The sequence below is a fragment of the Lissotriton vulgaris genome, chromosome 3_2 (genome assembly GCF_964263255.1).
Source record: "Lissotriton vulgaris chromosome 3_2, aLisVul1.2, whole genome shotgun sequence".
In the NCBI taxonomy this organism is placed as follows: domain Eukaryota; kingdom Metazoa; phylum Chordata; class Amphibia; order Caudata; family Salamandridae; genus Lissotriton; species Lissotriton vulgaris.
Genome location: NC_141690.1, coordinates 254,990,645 through 255,010,124, shown reverse-complemented (window position 1 = coordinate 255,010,124; position 19,480 = coordinate 254,990,645). Strand labels below are relative to the sequence as shown.

General features: G+C 44.3%; 1 protein-coding gene across 1 annotated transcript in view; it reads left to right on the top strand.

Moving 5' to 3' along the window:
• The window catches only part of LOC147725615 (uncharacterized), a 152,909-nt gene extending 134,119 nt beyond the window's left edge, over positions 1-18,790 (top strand). The window contains exons 6-7 of the mRNA XM_086964470.1: positions 4,367-4,393; positions 11,447-18,790. Of these exons, the coding sequence (XP_086820596.1) occupies positions 4,367-4,393; positions 11,447-11,465 (46 nt within the window). The 3' untranslated portion in view covers positions 11,466-18,790. The remainder of the gene's footprint in view (positions 1-4,366; positions 4,394-11,446) is intronic.
• Positions 18,791-19,480: the final 690 nt, after the last annotated feature.

The window sequence follows — 19,480 nt, the reverse complement described above, 5'->3', positions numbered from 1 at the left end:
TATTTTATAGATTAAATTAAGAGAACCACACAGTAGTTATAAAAATATGTATTCATTGTATAACAATATCTAGTATGTTACATTATCTCCTACATGGAGATAAACACAAAGCACACAATACTTGGCCAAAGAAATGACAGTAAGGACCACTAATACACAGTGGGCCCCTGGGGGGGAACAAAGCATATACTCCAGTCAAGACAGTGTCGAGAGGGCGTAGAATTGCTGAGACCCCAAGGAACCACCAAAGGTGAGTATATAGGAACCCCATGGAGTGTGTGTGCAGTGTGGGAACACGACTGTGTGCTCCATACAAATCTATGTGAAATTTGCGGTTGGAATTTGAGTTTAAGGACCCTTTCCAGTGGACCTCGAAGATACCCCATGGAAGACAGAAGGTTGGAGAGCCACTCCACTCGTGGATACCGAGGTACCCAAGTTACCTATCCCAGGGAAGCCGGGTGCATAGGGATGAAGTGGTATCGGAAACCGCCGTCAAACCCAATGGAGGACTTCGAAAAAGAGCCCCTGCTGGAAGGGTGAAAAGTGTCCTTTGGAATCCTAATGTGGATTCTTGTCGAGGAGTATTGAAAGCAGAGGGGACAGAGTCTGGGTCACTTGGGAGTGGCAAGGGGCTAGGTAGACCAATGCCCATCAATGTCTGGTGTTTCAGGATTGTTGACGGGAGCGTTGACTCTGCAGCCACAGGGACCAGGCAATGTCGAGGGCGACCAGGAGCCAGATGTGAGCTGTCCCACGATGGAAGGCGAGTGCTGAGGGGTCTGTGTCCAGCGGGAACACTAACAATCCTTGGCAACGGCAACCCACGCAGAAGGTCAAGGATGTGTACGGTTCGGACCAGCAAGGTCCAGGAGACTCACCACACACATGGGAGTCCGAGTAGGCCCCAAGCAAGCAGGGCAGCCCATGGAAAGCAAAGTTGACCCTCAACTGGACTCACAGGTCGAAGGCACAGGAGTCATGAGAGGACCTCGAGCAACTCTACAAAACAGGCCACGGTGGTTGAAGATCTTTGCAGGAGAAGTTGCCAGAGGTTGGGGCTACTTGGCCCCCAATGCACTTGTTGCAGAACTGCTAACGAGCACTTGCAAAAGTACACGTTGCACAGGGATTTGGGTATTGCAGCCCCCACATGGGATTCTGACCTCAAACTTCGTGAGAGGACAGCTTGGGCCTCCAGAGACTCAGAAACCCACCTCCTGTGTTGATGCCTTGGGAGTCCATAGGAGCTCGGGATCAACAAACCGGACAGCAGTGTTGAGGTGCCTGTGAATGCAGGGGAGTGACTCCTTCTCTCCAAGGGAGATTATCTTCAAGTGTCTTTGATGCTCCACAGGTCCTACACGGATCCTGTATAGTGCACAGACACAGACGATGAAGCAGACTGAGAGGGAGTCTAAGTCCGGCCTAAACAAAGTCCAGCGAAGTCCAAAATGCCCAGATGGTCGAAGTGCATTGGTTTCTCTTCATAATCTGGTCTACGACTGATCTAGGGTCTGATAGCCAGGTATGCCCTTAAGTACCCATGGGTGAGGGTTGGAAATATTCAGGGGAGAGTCTGGACATATTCTACCATGTACTTTGTTCAGTTTCGCGCCACAGCGGGAGCCAACTGCTCCCATGACTGGTTTGAACTGGACTATGCACAGGGACACCAAATGTTCCCCATCATGCAGACGTTCAGTCGCTGACAAGCACACCCACCCAGTCTTAATACAGTAAGTCCTGTCTGGGAAGTGGCACACCTTCCTGTGACAGGATTCCTATGGTTCTGCCTTCCCCTGCTCGAGCTTGGCTCAGCAGCAGGAGGACTGAAATGTCTCTGGTGGGAAGCAACCATGTTGTGCTGTCCGAAGCTAGAAGGCTGGTACTGGGAACACCAGGGACCCCACGAAGCATGCTTCTGAGGGGTGGAATCCTACCTCCCACACTGGTTACCGGTGTGGGGGAATTATTCCTACATGTTTGATACTAAACACGATAGGGTTTATTTTAGCCGTTTTAGAGTTGGTCATCACGCTGTCGCATAATGCCCCTCTATACTAATATATGGCTGCTTCACTGGGAGAATGGACTCCGTTGGCTGCAGGGGTGTCCTGCTCATGCAAGGACACCCTCTCACTTAAAACCAAGCACCCTGCCTTCAGGATTGGTACCGCCTGCTATAGGGGTGACTTAAAGTTTTTAAGTGCAGTGACCCTTAAGATGTAGTAAACCTATATCTTAAGTGGTGCATGCGCCAACTTACACAGGCTGCAATGGCAGGCCTGTACTTCAATTTTGCATGGCCTCTGAAGAGTGTCATTATACATGCTTCAGCCCATGGGAGGCCTCTTGAGTACCTATGCCCTGGGTACATGGGTACCATAAACTAGGGACTGACAAGGGTAGCCCAGTATCCAATCTGGAGTGTACCTAAGTACATGACATAACATTTTAGGTAGAAAGCAGATAGACTTGGGTCCTGATTAGCAGGATCCCAGTCCGACTAGTCAAAAACAGTATTACATTCAACAAAAGTGGTGGTAACTATAAGAAGCAGATCCTACTTTCCTACACTACCCCTCCTCCCCCCCACCCCAGGTGCTACCCAAACTACAACACTTGCTAGAACATTACTTATGGGCGTGGAAAAGGGCACGTATCGCCAAGAGACTGACGTATCTGCCACCTACATGTGGAAGACTCGGCCTCCCTAACCTCAAACATTACTACCAGGCGGCTCAGCTCCGGTATATGGTGAAGTGGAATATGCCCACAATGGAGAAAGTGGTACTTTATCGATCAGGCCATTACAGGCATTCACATATGGAAGATTGTTTGTCTCCCTAAAGCACACCGGCCACAGGGAGTATATATTTCCCTGATACTTTGAGCTACGGTCGCGTCTGTAAGATGGTGAACGACCTATTCGACCATTTGGGCATCATGTCCTTTCAGCAAATCTAAAAAATTATATGGGTTGCCGTCGTCGGCACAATGGCAGGACACTACTATTCGCCATTGGGTTACACAACCAGGGTTGAAACCCTATGCAAGCAGACCCCTTTTACCGTTTGAAAAATGGCTTAACACTAGGCACACAGATAAAAAGCTGGTATCGGATATATACACCTTCCTGAATACACCACAATCACAAACTAAAACAAAAGTGCAGGTGAGATGGGAGGAGTGTGGTAGACCGCTCACACAGAAGGAATGGCTAGATATACAGAAACTGGCAAATACAGCGGCCCGCTCTGCCACAGGTAAAGGGTCACTATTACAGATGGCGCACCACTGGTACTACACACCTGAGCGCACAGCACACTGGAAAAGAGAAGACCCTAAATGCTGCAGAGGGTGCGGGGACATCGGGACATTAACACATCTCCTGTGGCATTGCCCTGAAATACAGCCATACTGGCAGGAGATATTAGATGCTATAGATGAAATCTTCAATACAGAGGTTCCAGAGTTATATTCTTCTGGGTCTCCCCAACCCCTTAACATATCCCCTCGGGTCCCTGAAAGGGTGCGCAATCACGCTGACTTTGTGGGCGGCAAAACAAGCCTTGTTGGCAAGATGGGGCCAGGCTATGATACCGCGACATGCAGACTGGCTGCACAGGTGTGGGATCTATTGGGAATGGAAAAGCTCCCAGCGGTAGCAGAAAATCAGTTGCCGCTATTCGATAAGATGCGCGCTCCCTTCATTGGCTATCTCAGTAGGGAATTCAGAGCTGACTTGTCCGATTTACTTTCACACGATTCGCCTGATACCTGAAGAAACCTCTCCCGCAGAACAGACTTAGGACACCCAAGGTCTCTGAAACATTTTACACCAGCATTAGTTAGTAGAAGAGCCTTAATGTATGACACCAAATAGCACTCGCTAGACAGCCTACACGGGACTCTCCCCCGATGGCCACCTCTTTTCCTTTCTATTATTGATTTGCTTTTCTTTCTTCTTTGGAAATGTAATATTTCAGATTTTGCTCCCTTGCATCCCTTTTTGCCTCACCGGCCTATGGTTGTAGGTGAGAGTATTTGTATCTCCTTCTTAAAATTGCTATGATATTTTTTCCTATTGAATCTCTTATAAAACCAATAAAAGTCTTAAACCTAAAATAACAATCAAAATCTTTCCTTCAAGTGTTCTTTAATTAAAAAAACTAGCAAAAGTTAATTTCAATCAGATTAACTTTCTTGTTTTCGTTTTTTATTGTCTTTTCTTTCAACTTTGCTTTTTAGCCTTTTTTTCTTTCAAAGTGAGATTCTATCTCACTTTGTTTGTCTCAAACTTGTACTTGTCGGATTCTCTACTAATTTGTAATCTCTAATTCTGCTACTTCATCTTTTTCAGATACTGCAGCTGTGTACAACCATTCAGGTGAGGCATACTTTCTATTTGGTATACTCCTTGGTAATCCTTTGGCCATAGGTTCATTAGTTTGTCTGTCTCTCAGGTTTTTCAACTGGCTCAATGTTTTCTCTTGCAATTTCTTCTTATTTTCCTTGGAATATCTTCTTCAGCTTTTCTCTGTTCAGCAGCAGTCCATCAGATGCTCTTTACTGTCCAAGGAACATAGAGCCCGGTTTATATATTGGCACTATGTATACTCCATCGCAACGGAGACAGGGTTAACATGCCGCCAATACCAAGGCCCTCCCGATTTAAATGTGGTCAGTTTGGCCAAGGCACAGACTACTCGGTCTCCACTGTGACCAAACTTCTACGATGACCTTGGAGATTAAGGGCCATCTGAGAAATGGCTACATGTCCGCCTGCCCAATTTAGATGGGTGGACATGCAGTAACTCTTTTACTGTTCCTTACCACCAGGTAAAACCTGGGGTTAAGGAACAGAGACTATTATAATGCTCCCCCACCATGGGAGAAGACTCCCATGGAGAGGGGAGCATTATGTTTTCTTTTCAAGAGTGCTACAGGTCTGGGTCCTGCTGTTCCAGCTCTGTAGCACAGAGTAATATGCATTGCCGGAACCACCTTCCCGGTTTTGAAACTGGACCTCAGAAGTTTCAGGTTCTAAATCATTACTTTCACTAACCCGAAACTCAGATTTTCTCACTCCATTGCTTGTATTGGTACCCGTTTCAAAGTGTTCACCCCACTCTAGGTCCATGCTATGAACTTGACTTTGTGCTCGACAGTGCCCTTTTCTCTGTGTTGTTTTACCTTTACCAGCTTCTGCCACTCTCGCTCCCTTTGTGTGAGCAGTGTGGATCCACTGCGGCACTCTTGCACTTTTCACCAAAATGCCTGTCGTCAAGATCACCTGTTAGTAACTGTTCCACTTCTTCTCCAGGCAGCTCTTCTAGACATGTTTTCGAACTGCAATCCAATCTCCTATGCTCAAACTGTGGCAGGGAATGTCTTTTGTTTTTCAGTTGCCACATTCACCTGATGAGACAGATTTCTCCAGACCAGTCAGGCAGCAATCTAGCACAATATCATCAGTTATTGAAATAAGTGCAGCTGACAGAACATAGGCAATCCACATTGCTCTCCTGACAACTTCATGGGAGACAAACTAGTCTTTCTGTCACGTGTACGTCCCATTTGCCCTTTCTACAACACCAGAAGATTGTGGACTATAGCTGTAAAGGTACTTCTGCTTCATGTGGAATGCAGTACGGATGATTTGCAAATCCTAATTTTTGAAGTGCATATAGAAATGAGTAACCCAAACCGCGGAATTCACTCCTTCAACAACAATCTCTTACTGCATGTGACTTACCATGCAGGTATTTACATATTGGGTAGAGCATCGAATCTGGAAGGACACATTTATTTTTAGCATTTACATACAAATCCTGTTTTTCTTGTAAACCAATTTCTCTGATCTTTTTCTCCGCATCTGGTGAATTTTGTGGCCCCCTCAGCTCACTCAATTAATAAATAAAAAGTTATCTGCATTTTGTACTGTACTTATTCCTGAGTCATTATCCTCATTTTACTCCACAACCGTCTCCTCTTGTAATGCACAGTACTTTACCACCTGCTTTGTGTACTTGTTTCCAAGTGTTACTAGATCTTTACCAGGTGTATGGACAACACTCTTGACCACTGCAATCTCCTTTGGCTTCTGTAAAGCTTTCAAAAATCCAGTATGTAAGCACCACTCTTTACTGGGCCCCATAGAAGGTCTTAAAAGCCCTTTTGGTCCAGAGTTGGCCAAAATATTACACAACTCCAAAACAATACTGACTGGTGTTTAAATCAAACTCCAAAACCATACAGACTGGTGTGTGAATCATTACATTGACATTTTCCAACCAGGAACAAGCTTTTGTCCATCCAACCAACTCTTCCACTTGTACTAAAGTTACATTTGCAGAGAAGATGCTTCTGATGTCTCTGAAACGGTACATACTGCATAGGGTGCTCTCAGTGTTGCATATTGGTCTCGCAAACTGGAACCATCAACAAATATTGTCAGATCAGCCATTTCCAGAGGTTTTCTGCACAATTCGGTCACCTTCAGTCAATCCAGTTCAGGTTAAATTTCAGCATCAAGTTTCCTGCCCTCTCAAATCTTGTCTGAAATAGGAAGCAGTGTTTCTGGATTCAAAGTACTACACCTCTTGATCGTCATGTTTCAGCTGCAAGTATCACTTGCTCATGTGTCAACCTCCTACTGGTAACATGCTGAGTTCTCGTTCTTGTCAACAAGATCCCTACTGAGTGTGAAACACAAACAATTAAAGTGTGACCCATCACAATTCCTTCACTCTGTTCAGTGGTAGTACAAACAGCGGCAACCGATCTCAAACAACCTGGAAGACTTACTACAACTGGATCCAATACGGCTTACAAAGCACATTAAATCACCATGCCTTCGAGTCAGAATCTAAAGTACACATCCGCCTTTTTCATGACTGTATAGATAAAATGTTAAACTGTAATAAAGCATCCGGAGTGTGGGCACATGCAGACTCTTTCAGCTCTTCAAATGCATCAGAACGTTCTTGTCAAATTGTACGAGATCTTGAATGACCCCACATGTCAACCTTACTAAAGGTTTTGCAATCAAGGTAACGTGTGGAATCCACTGACTACAATAGCCAACAAATCCAAGAAACATCAGAACCTCCTTCCGGATGGTCACCTGGCTCATTTTCAAAGTTGCAGAAACTCATTCTTTTTAGACTTTCCTCACATATTCAGAGTGGTGTCCAAGACAAATCACGTCTTTCTTACGGTACTACATTTTAGTTGAAGAAACCTTATGTCCTTTCACAGCCAGATAATTCTTTATGGCTACTGTATCAAGCCTGCAGTCTTCCTTTGTCTTGGATGAGACCTGAAGGTCATCTATGTACTGCAGTATTACTGAATTGCAGGGAAGCTTCAAACTTTCTAGGCCTACAGAATTCGGCTAACAATCAAAGGGCTTTAAGTATACCATTGATTCTACAACACACGATAACTGTATTCAGAATTTAAAACGCAAAGAGAAATATTGAGATTCCTCGTGCATAGAAATTGAGAAGAGCGCTTGGCATAAATGGTTGACTGTATACCATTGTGCATCATAAAGCATTTTTAACAAAACGAGTCTTGGATTCTGTACCACTGGAAAACATGGAATCACAACCTTATTAATCTTTCGGAGATTTTGCACGATTCTTCATTTGCCATTCTTCTTTTTATTTCTCGTTATCAAGTATTTCCCGGAAGATTACCTGCTCAATCCATTTAATTTTTTTCTGCGCTTGCACGGTCTAGTTCTAAGGAATATTGCATCTGGTTTGACTTCTATTTTAACTGGCTCTGCTCTTTTGATCAGTCCAATTTCTTTTCCAGAAATATCTCCCACCTCATCTTTGACATTATGTTGCAAATCCAGAGGCAGGCATTCTTTTGTCATGGTTGGAAATAAATGTTTAATTTAAACACCAAATTCTCATCTTATCACAAAATTCATTTTGCAGAGAAAGTCCCCTTGCAAAAAGTTCACAGGACTGGAATCCCGTGAAAATAATGGGTGCTTGATTTCCATCTGACCAGTTTCACCTGGGACATCTGTTGGTACCTGGTTAATAGTTTTATTGCTAATCTCTATGAATTAGATTTCTCTTCCTGAAAGGAGTAGGTTTAGGACTCCCACAGAATGAACTGTAGAACGGGTAGCCCTTGTATGATTCAAAAACAAAACTGGAAAGCCATCGACTTCTCTGCCTACATTTGGGCCTCTTTGGTCTACCGCCAGGACTGCTCCAAATACACAACCTTCCTCTCCCTCCGGCAGCGTCATTGTGAACTGGTCCCAGCCAACTCATCATTCAGTAACAATGGATTATATTGATACGCTGCACTATAGAGCATTTAGTTTATCGTGTTTGGCTCCACCAGCGGGGTTGAAGGCATCGACATTCAGAATGATTTCTGACTCTGCACATTCTACTCAGAATTTTGCATATTCTGGACAATCCCATTTCTTCTAATCTGTCAAACAACCTCCCATTGAATCCTATTTAGATTTTGACTACACTCCCTCTTCCAGTGCTTGAACTTCCCACACATAAGTGACAAGCAGTGGTGTTCTTCATCATTTCAACATTCATGTCCTCATTGTTTATCATCCCTCTTCCACTACCTTGCATCCGCATCACTCTATTTCTCATTTACACACCTTTAATTTGATTCATTCCAGGCTGAAAAAAGTTTATATTTGAATTAATTTGGTCTGGTCTCTCTCTCAAATGGCTTAGTGTGGGCAATCATCAGCTTCTCCTTGAGCTACTTCTGCTTTGCATCAAAATAAACACTACAATATTCTGATGGCTCCAAGATCTCATCCATGCTCTTTGTCTGCCAACACCATTCATTCTGCTGAATGTGATTAATGAGCCTAGGCCTCAAACCCAGCACAAAAGCAGACACAAATCTACTGATGCCACCTTTCTCAGGGTCATCTTAAAAATCTGCGTATGTGTCTCTTACAAGCTCACACTGACTCCTCCGGCTCTTGTGAAGTTCTCAATCTTTAACAAAGTTATATCCTTTTCTGGAAGGCTCTAGACCCTTTTTTCCTTTGTTACAGAATGGGGACGAGGGATGGTTGGTGAGCAGTCTGCAGTTAGATGATGAATCTATTAAAAAAAGCATTACCGAAGGTAAGTAACTTGTTCATCTGATAGATACTTCTAAGAGAAGATTATTTACCTTGTAAATGGATACCACACCAGTACTTATCCAGGTGGTGGGTCTGTGAAGTGGCTCAGACCAAAAAGGACCACAGGAGCGATCGGGCAAAATATCCTTCTTGACGGACCTGACAATAGTGACAGTAGGCCTTCATGAAGATATGTGTCGACACCCACGTATCGGGCTCACAAATGTCTAGGAAAGGTACTTTGTGTGCTAGCGCAGTATTCGCAGCCTTAGCGGTGGTGGGTGATCCCGTAAGCCTTATGAAGCCTTCTTCACTAGTACGTAGCAGATCTTTATACAGTTAACAATTCATCTGGAAATGGTCTACTTTTTCACTGCTTTGCACTTTTTTTTTGCCCTGCAGAAACCCACAGTGAGCCGATCATCCACCCAATGTTCTTTGGTGCAATCAATATAAAAGCTTAGTGCCATGTTAGCGTCCAAACGATAGTCCTGCTTCCTCAATGGAGGAGTTAGGTGGGGCAAAGAATGTCTGAAGGGCGATGTGTGCCTAACGTATAATGGAGTGACTACTTTTGGCAGAAAGGACATAGGGTCCTCCACACTAACTTATGTGGAAAAAATGTTGTATATGGTGGGTTGACCGAATGAGCCTGCAGCACGCTTACATGCCTAGCTGTTGTCATGGTGATGAGACAGTTTTCAATGATGGCCTTAATGGGCAATTGCATATAGGCTCCAAAGGGGTGCACATAAAACATTGTATTCCCACTATAACATCATGAAGGGTGTTCTTATATAGAGAAGTCTGATACGGTAACCACAAAAATGCAGTAGTGGCCTTGCTGGACCAGAGACAAAAACAACAAGACTTAAGACAACTTGGCTTCTAACGGGTCAAGTGTGTCTGGTGCTGCACCATGCCACAAATGTATCCCATCGACTGGCGTACACCAGTTTTGTAGGGGGAGCGCCTCTCTGCCAACATGACATCAACAACCGCAGAAGGAAAGTCGAAAGAGATTACTGGATTGAGAAGTTCCTGTACCCCTTCCTAATGATTCCTTTGTGCCCAAAGTACTGTGTAAAATCAAGAGAGAACATTGCACACGAAACATAATGGGTCCTGTATGGCTGTGACAACCTTGATACATGGAATTGTTAAACATGTTCACTCGTACGTTAATTCTTTTAGATTCTGGAAAAAGAGACCTACTCCTCCTGTCTGTGATCCCTATCTACAATTAAGGGACACCGCTTTGTTGACGCCACATCAGCTTTTTACCATAGCTTTGAAATTGAAAAAATTGAGCCTTACATATGCTTCTATAATAGTGACTTGGCAACAATTTCCAAATACATCCATTAAACTGGATAAACCTTCTTAGTTCTCATCAAGGCTGCATATGGACTTTATGGAGGGTGTATTCCTACAGTTAAAAAAAAGATATCTCCCATCTTGGCAGCTGACTAAAGCCTAGGCGGCACTAAGTTGGCCTCCTTTTGAACCAGTTCAAAGTACACTCCTCTTTCATGGAAGACCCCTGTATTAGCCACCAAATCAACAAGGAGTTTGAGTGAATTGCATGCACCTACTTGGAAATAACCATACTTCTGCTTTGTCAAAAGAAAGTTTATCTTCACATTTCCTAGATTCATCCACAAAGTTCTCAATTTCATCGCAAACATTTTTTTCCATTACCAACTTTCTTTGCATTTGCTTCTCTCCACAACCTGCCACTTCGATGGAAAGAGTATTCCATTTCTTGAACATTTAAGAGATGGCTAAAGCTCTTTTTTTGGAACAAATCAAAATTTCTGTTAGTCGGACTTGGTGTTTTCTGTAGCATAGTCCTTGAAAGAAAGGTAGACTGCATGCTGTCACCTCATTGGCTAGAGTATGGTAGCCTGGCTGCATCTAGTCTATGGCTGCTCCCAATTTTAATGAATGTTTTTTAAACTGCTGTGTTAACATGGATCTGAAACTGATTTTTCAATTTCTGATAGTCCAAATTGGTATCTTACCCTCTTTCTGCTTTAAAGAATCTATTTCAGTTGGTGTAGCTTACCACAACTTTGAGGTTGATAGCCGATTCCCGTTTATACAGATTTTGTGGGGTCTTACTGTGGGGAGTTTGTGGTGAGTTAATGCATCTTTGAGCCTCAGTTAGAAGCACAGTTCAGTGTGTGCATTATAAGCCTCTTTACAGATCAACTGTTTGTGTGGGTTCATTTCTTATATTTGATGCACAAGAACAGTCAGCTCCTTGATTTGATATCCAGAATTATGTTTGTTGTTTTACAGATGTGAAGAAATCGTCTAAAGACAATCAATCGTGCAGTTATGAAACATTGCGAAAACATAATGGAACAACCTCTGACAACATGCAAAGGGTGACTGAGGAGCAGAGGCCACTGGAAAAGTTTACCTCTGGATTTAATTGGGTTCATAAATGTTGCTGTGAATCCCAGATATGTCCTTCTTTAGTAGTGCTTCCCAATTTTAGTCTGCAGCAGGCATTTTAAGCTGTGAATTCAGGGATTCATGCAGTGGCAACATAGACCCTTGTGTATAAGGGCACTGACTATGCCATATGACTTACTTGTCACATATTGATCACATTCTGCTAAATCCTTTTAATCTTTGTTGATTAGAGAAAGATCTAATGAAGGCTCCACCCTCTGTGCTGTCTATAGATCTCTTAAGGACTTATCCCTCCCAACCTTGTGGTCTCTCCCATATGAAGAATACACTGTTTTTTTCCAATACTAGATTAGAATAACATCATACTGTCTGTTTAGAAGGTTTAAATTATCTGGGTGCGATGGAGTATTACATATCGAGTGGAATGGAATGCTGCTCTGGTGTGGTGCACACATGCAGTGAATCTCTTCTTTCTTACTGGTACTTTTGTATATAGCACTGTTTGCACTTTGAACTGTGAATCATTTCATCAGCTGGTGATATTGGAATAACAAAGTTTCACTCCCTCTATTACCATTTGTCCATTCTTCTGATATCTCAGGAAATCAATTTAGTTTCAATAATTATGGCTTCAATAACATTTCTAAAGGAAAGGACCAAAAAAACCTGAAGTTTGTGCACTTAGGAGTCACAAACGTAAAGCATACTCTGGCTACATTATTATAAGTGCATTAGGATATTGCATCCGCCCAACACTAAATACGCATAAATCTCTCAATGTGTTTATCTCATTCATGTTCTGATTTTACTTCAGCGAATGATGTCAAAGATTGAATTTCCGTTTCAACTACTCAGTTGATTACATCAGGAGTCATTACATTGCAGCTTTTACACTCGGAGTGGCTTAATATTGCGTGTCATTACATCAGGGGCAACCTTTACATTGCATGGCTTTACATCTGCAGTCCTTTACTTCATAGGCAAGTATTACTTTTAACCCTTATTTAATTTATTCACAATATACATTTTTAATCTATATGTACCCTTATTTACACTTGTATATTTAAACCCTTGTATATTTATGTACATTTACATATGAAACTGCTCACTAATAATTTAAATGTAACTTAATGTTAATAGATTTCAAATGTTGTTTATACATCTAATTACATTTAAAAAATTTAATTTTACTATTTGAAACAAAATTTTAAAACACCAACACATATTACTTCCCACACAACCCTTACATGTTAGTGTGAACAACCCTACGTCCCTGAATCCAAAATGTTCCTTAATTTAACCCCTCCCTACCCATGCCCGAGGCCTAAAACGTTTTACTAGCCCAAACACAACATTTCCCTGAACCCCAAAAAATAATTAATATTTTGTACCCTCTGCCCATCACTTAGGCCGAAAAGGCACATTACTGCTCTTATTTACAACCCATCCCTGAACCCTTAACAACCCTCACTATTCTTATATACTACTCATTCAATCAACCAATCAATCAAACATAGCACTTGTAAAGCGCACTACTTACAGGGCTCAAGGCGCTGGGGTGGGGGATGCTGCTACTGCTCGAAAAGCCAGGCCTTGAGGAGTCTTCTGAAGGTCAGCAGGTCTGGGGTCTGCCATAGGTGGATGGGGAGGGTGTTCGAGGTCTTGGCGGTGAGGTGGGAGATTGATCTGCCACCGGAGCTCGCTCTTCAGATGCGGGGGACTATGGCAAGGGCGAGGTCGGTAGAGGGGAGCTGGCGGGTGGGGGTGTAGAAGCTGAATCGGCTGTTGAGGTACGCGGGTCCGGTGTGTGGAGTGCCTTGTGTGTGTGAGTGAGGCGCTTGAAGGTTATTCTCTTATTGACGGGGAGCCAGTGCAGGTCTCTCAGGTGGGGTGTAATGTGGCTGTGGCAAGGGATGTTGAGTATCAGGCGTGCATAGGCGTTCTGGATGCATTGAAGCCGTTTCAGGAGTTTGGACGAGGCTCCTGCGTAGACAGCATTTCCGTAGTCCAACCTGCTGCTAACGAGGGCCTGGGTGACCGTTTTTCTCGTTTCGATGGGGATCTACTTGTAGATCTTGCAGAGCATGCAGAGGGTGTTGAAGCAGGAGGAAGAGACGGCATTGACCTGCTTTGTCATGGAGAGGGTGGAGTTGAGGATGACCCCTAGGTTGCATGCGTGGTGGGTGTTGGAGCTGTTCTTAGTGCGGTTGGCCACCAGGAGTCGTTCCAGGCCAAATGGGAGGATCCGAGGATGAGGACCTCAGTCTTGTCAGAGTTCAACTTCAGTCAGCTGTTCCTCACCATTCGGCGACTGCCTTCATTCCTTCGTGGAGGTTGGTTTTGGCTGTGTGGGGGTCCTTGGTGAGGGAGAGGATCAGCTGGGTGTCATCGGCGTAGGAGATGATGTTGAGGTTGTGCAGTCGGGCAACGTGGGTGAGCGGTGCCATGTAGATGTTGAACAGCGTTGGGCTGAGGGATGTGCCCTGGGGTACGCCACAGATCTCTGTGGCTTAGGGGCCACTCTGTGTTCTGCCGAAGAGGAAGGCGGTGGTCCAGTCCAGGGCCTTCTCTTGGATCCCGGCGTTGTGGAGGCGTGTTCGTAGTGTGCGGTGGCAGACCGTGTCTAAGGCGGCTGACTGGTCCAGGAGGATGAGGGCTGCGGTGGGTCCAGATGTCATTGGTGGCGGCGATGAGGGCAGTCTTGGTACTGTGGTCGCTGCGGAATCCGGACTGGGACGGGTCCAGGATGCTGTTCTCCTCGAGGTTGTCAGTTGTCAGTTGTTTGTTGACTGTCTTCTTAATGATCTTCGCCGGGTATGGGAGCAGGAAGATGTGCCGGAAGTTCTTGAGGTCCTTAGGGTCCACTTGGATTTCTTGAGCAAGGCGTTGATCTCGGCATGCTTCCAGCTCTCCGGGAAGGTTGCTGTCTTGAAGGAGATGTTAATGGCTTTCCGCAGATTGGGTGCGATGGCGGTGCTGGCTTTGTTGAAGATGTGGTGTGGGCATGGGTCTGACGGAGATCCGGAGTGGATGGTGTTCATTCTGAAATCCTAAAACTCATCTCTACCCCCTAAATGCAACCCATACCTGAGGCCTAAAAATCCTTCAAGCCTGATACACTAGCCATCCTTGCAAAAGGACTTGCAAAAAGTACTTACCTGAGCTGGTGCCTAAAAATATATATAAAGATGCAAGTTATTTTTATAAATTGGTGTGGATCTCCTTATTGAGTTGTATGTGTCATTTATTGGCTACTTTGTCTATTTGTGAGTGTCTAACACTCCCCTCTGATAAGCCTAAGGCTGCTTGATAACACTTCCCGCTATAAAAGCACCTTGGGAGTGCTAAAGGAAATAGCTGTACTTTGCACAATATAACTCTTTTTGGGATATCCCATAAAGAGCCAGCTTCCTACATTTACTAATAACTTTGGATCAATTAAATGGATCTAAACGAAATTTAGCAACGTTAATAGTAAATCAAAAATACTTTCCATCTCACTAACTCCCCCCCTATTACCCCCCTTCCCCAATTGAATTTGCATAAAACCTTAAATACCTGCACTTGGTGCTACTTGCTGACTGCCTTCCTCATTTGATACAGATTCATCAAACAGTGTTAAAGTTATAAGCAATTAACTTTCCTCTCAAAACGTAACATACCAATCAAAAACAAAACCTTCCAAGCTTCGTTTAGATTTTGTGCAAGTACATCAAACAGTGCCAATATTATAAGCAAGTTAACACTTCCCCATTTCCCACCTAGGTGGATCTGCGTGAAATTAAACGTGCTAAAAGTAGGTTCAACATGGCAAGTCTCTGCCTAATGTCGTGTAGATCCATTAAACTCTGCAAAAAAAAATGGATTACATCTAAAAATAATTTGACCCGCCACCCCCAATCCCTTTAATGTTGCCAATACCCTTGTTCTCCATCAAACTTAATCAATCAATCAATCAATCAAAAACATTTATAAAGCGCGCTACTCACCCGAAGGGTCTCAAGGCGCTTGGGGGGGGGGGGGGGGGGGTCCGCTACTGCTCGAACAGCTAGGTCTTGAGCTGCTTCCTGAAGGAGAGATGGTCTTGGGTCAGGCAGAGGTGGATCGGGAGGGAGTTCCAAGTCTTGGCGGCCAGGTAGGAGAAGGACCTTCCTCCTGTTGTGGCTCTTCGGATGTGGGGAACGGCGGCGAGGGCGTGGCTGGTCGATCGAAGCTGGCGGGTAGGAGTGTAGAAGTTGAGGCGGCTGTTGAGGTATCTTGGGCCTTGGTTGTGTAGGGCATTGTGTGCGTGGGTGAGGAGACGGAAGGTGATTCTCTTGTTGACCGGGAGTCAGTGCAGGTCTCTCAGGTGTCCGGAGATGTGGCTGTGTCGGGGGATGTCGAGGATGAGTCTTGCTGAGTCGTTCTGGATCCGCTGGAGTCTCTTCTGGAGCTTGGCGGTGGTTCCGGCGTAGAGGACGTTGCTGTAGTCCAGTCGGCTGGTGACGAGGCCCTGGGTGACCGTCTTCCTGGTCTCGGTGGGGATCCACCGGAAGATCTTATGTAGCATGCGCAGGATATTGAAGCAGGACGAGGAGACGGCGTTGACTTGTCTGGTCATGGAGAGGGAGTAGTCCAGGATGAAGCCCAGGTTGCGTGCGTTGCCTGTCGGTTTGGGTGCTCTGCCCAGGGCGGGGGCCACCAGGAGTCGTCCCAGGCGGAGGGTGAGGGTCCCAGGATGAGAACTTCCGTCTTGTCTGAGTTCAGTTTCAGGCGGCTGGTCATCATCCACTCGGCTACGTCTGTCATCCCTTCGTGTAGGTTGGCTCTGGCGGTGGCGGGGTCGTTGGTGAGGGAGAGGATCAGCTGAGTGTCGTCGGCGTAGGAGATGATGTTGAGGTTGTGTTGGCGTGCGATGGCTGCGAGGGGGCTCATGTAGACGTTGAAGAGTGTGGGGCTGAGCGATGATCCCTGTGGTACGCCGCAGACGACTTCGGTGGCTTCTGATCTGAACGGGGGAAGGCGGACTCTCTGTGTCCTTCCGGCGAGGAAGGAGATGATCCACTCCAGTGCCTTCTCCTGGATTCCGGCGTTGCTGAGGCGCTGCACTAGGGTGCGGTGGCAGACAGTGTCGAACGCGGCGGAGAGGTCCAGGAGGATGAGGGCCGCTGTTTCTCCATTGTCGAGCAGGGCTCGGATGTCATCGGTGGCTCAGATGAGGGCGGTCTCGGTGCTGTGGTTGGCCCGGAAGCCAGACTGTGAGAGGTCGAGGGATCCATTAGTTTCGAGGAAGGCGGCCAGCTGTTTGTTGACGGTCTTCTCGATGACTTTGGCCGGAAACGGGAGGAGCGAGATGGGGCGGTAGTTTTTTGAGTTCGGTGGGGTCCGCTGATGGTTTCTTCAGTAGGGCGTTGAGTTCGGCGTGCTTCTGTTCTGGGTACCACTTGCAAACTACTTGCCTCAAATTGATAAAACCGCTCCAAAGTTTTAAGCATAGGAACATTTTATTGATCCTCCCATTTTTAACTATGCCCCTCCCCCTTTATAGGTTGGCACAACACTTCATATACCAATGGAAACAATTCCTTCCTAGCTTCTGCCAAATTTAGTTCCAATTCAACACACACTACTAAATGTATTAACAAATGTACATTTTGTTGCCCTCCCATTAATGCACTCTATAGATACACACTCTAAATGCCAATAGCCAAATTAACATACTATCTGCCAAATGTTAGTACTGTAAGCAAATTAACAAAAGTGTTAATACCTTAAACTCTGCCTGGGGCCTTTTTTTAAAACACACACAACAATCCTTACTGAATGATTGTTCAACAAATAAAACAGCCTTTCTGGATAAAGTTCTACATTCATGACAAGTTTATGAAATTCTTTTGAACAGTTTGTGCTTTTCTTTTTTTTTTTTTGGTCTATCTTTCATGAAAATTTCTTTTGGGAGCTAAATGGTACATTTCTTTCGGGGGGTGGGAGAAGAGGGTCTGGACAAAACTTGCCATGCCAAAGCCTAGTTGACTGGGTTAGATTGGCAAGTTCCATGCAAAGCAGTTCAGTTAAAAAAAAATATGGGCAAATCAAAAATGCCTTTTCAGTTGAAAGTGTGACTGATCTATAACTTCACTGTGGCAACTGCTACTGTTCTATAAAAACACATACATATAAAATACTTACCTGTGAAGTAAACATTTTAGAAAACTGATGCAAAGAAAAAATTCCTGATGTAAGTACATTCACGTTTGATGTAACAGCCCTCCCGAGTACTTATGTGTGATTTAATGACTAAGTGTTGCTTCCGCAGTGAAGTTGACACACCTCCAAGATGATTGTTGTTCAGTGTTGCCGAGTTTCTCTTCCGAGGCTCTTATTCTTATGTTACATGAATGCTTTGTATGTAGAAAATGTAAGCGTCATTCATACATGTTATTTACAATGTCGTTTTTATTGCTACTAAGCCATATATATCTGTGCATTTTGCAGAGTTTAGAGGGCTTAACTCTACCCATGCAATAGCCACTAATACTCTTTCAAATTGTCTGTTTACATTGCTTCCTACTGTTTATTTGTATAATCGTCTGTTTTTTGTGTTTTGTTTTGCATTGACTAAATGCAAAGATGTTTGTTTTTGAAGGTTGATTTCACTATACCTTCTACAGATTCAGGTGGTGCAGGATAATTTTTGTACTCCAGTGTTAATGTTCACATCAGTATTGATGTTTTCATGAATTAATGGTTTTGTTAAGGATGGTCAATACATCTCACCTTCGACATAGAATCTGCCTTACCAGCATGTGCATTGGACTGGACATCCTTGTACCCAAAGGGGGATTTTTCGTATAGTTAGTCTTGGCTCCTTGAAACTCTCACCACTTAGTTTGTTGGATGAGCTGACAAGTCACCCACTGCTTGGCCAAACCCTTTCCCAATTTGTCGTCTGTCTCGCTCTTACATAGGCATTAATAATGTTCCCATGGAGCATCATTATACTCTTCTGAGGCATCAACCTGCAGACTTACACATGGGACAGTTTTTTTTAATCTACTGTTCTTTTTTAAACTTTCATTTTGTATCACATTTCTGAATTACATGTTTTAGAACTCTATGAATGGCACTTTAAAGGGAGAAAAACTTAAAAAGGGAAAGTCGGGTGGACATTGGGATCAGAAGCTTTCTTGTCTTCCATGTTTGTATGTGAGCAATAAGCAAATACAAATTATTTATTGACGCGTCCTGACTTTGGCTCATCATTGAAATACCACTGCTCATAGGCTCCTGCATACCACTCGCTGGATTCTGTCACCAGTCCACATTTTACTTACTTCTTATATTGTGCTCAGCGCTGTAATGTGACTTCTGAGGCTTGTGCATTAACATTGTCTTTTATCAGCTTGTAAAATGTTGACATGTATTTCTTTCATAAATATGCACTTGCTACTTCGACAGTCCCACGAAAGTGTGTTTGGCCTGGTAGTGCGCATAGTTACTCAGGGAAAAAAAACAATATGTGGAAAAGCAAGTGGGCTTGACCTTAATGTGCAGGTGCTTACAAACACTGGTATGTGCCATGTTCAGACTAGTTGGAACTCTGCAACCTGCTGTTTTCTGTGGCTCCTATGTCTGTGCTTTGCTGCTTTCTGCCTACGAGCAGTGCAACCTTGGGGAATCAAACATCAGTCTACAAGCACAGGGAATGGCACAGAATGAGGCAGGTTGCCTAGATATTGCACAGAAACTCATGTGTGCCTATGTTTTCCTTCCATATACCAGTCCAACTGCCTTTACCAATGCTTGTTAGAATCACTTCCGTAGTTTTATGTGTACAGAGCTGATATTGGCTTAGAACTTATTTCTTGTGACTACATTAGGCAGAGAACTCCCTTTGGGAAAACAAAGCAATAGCTGAAGGTGACTGACATGCAG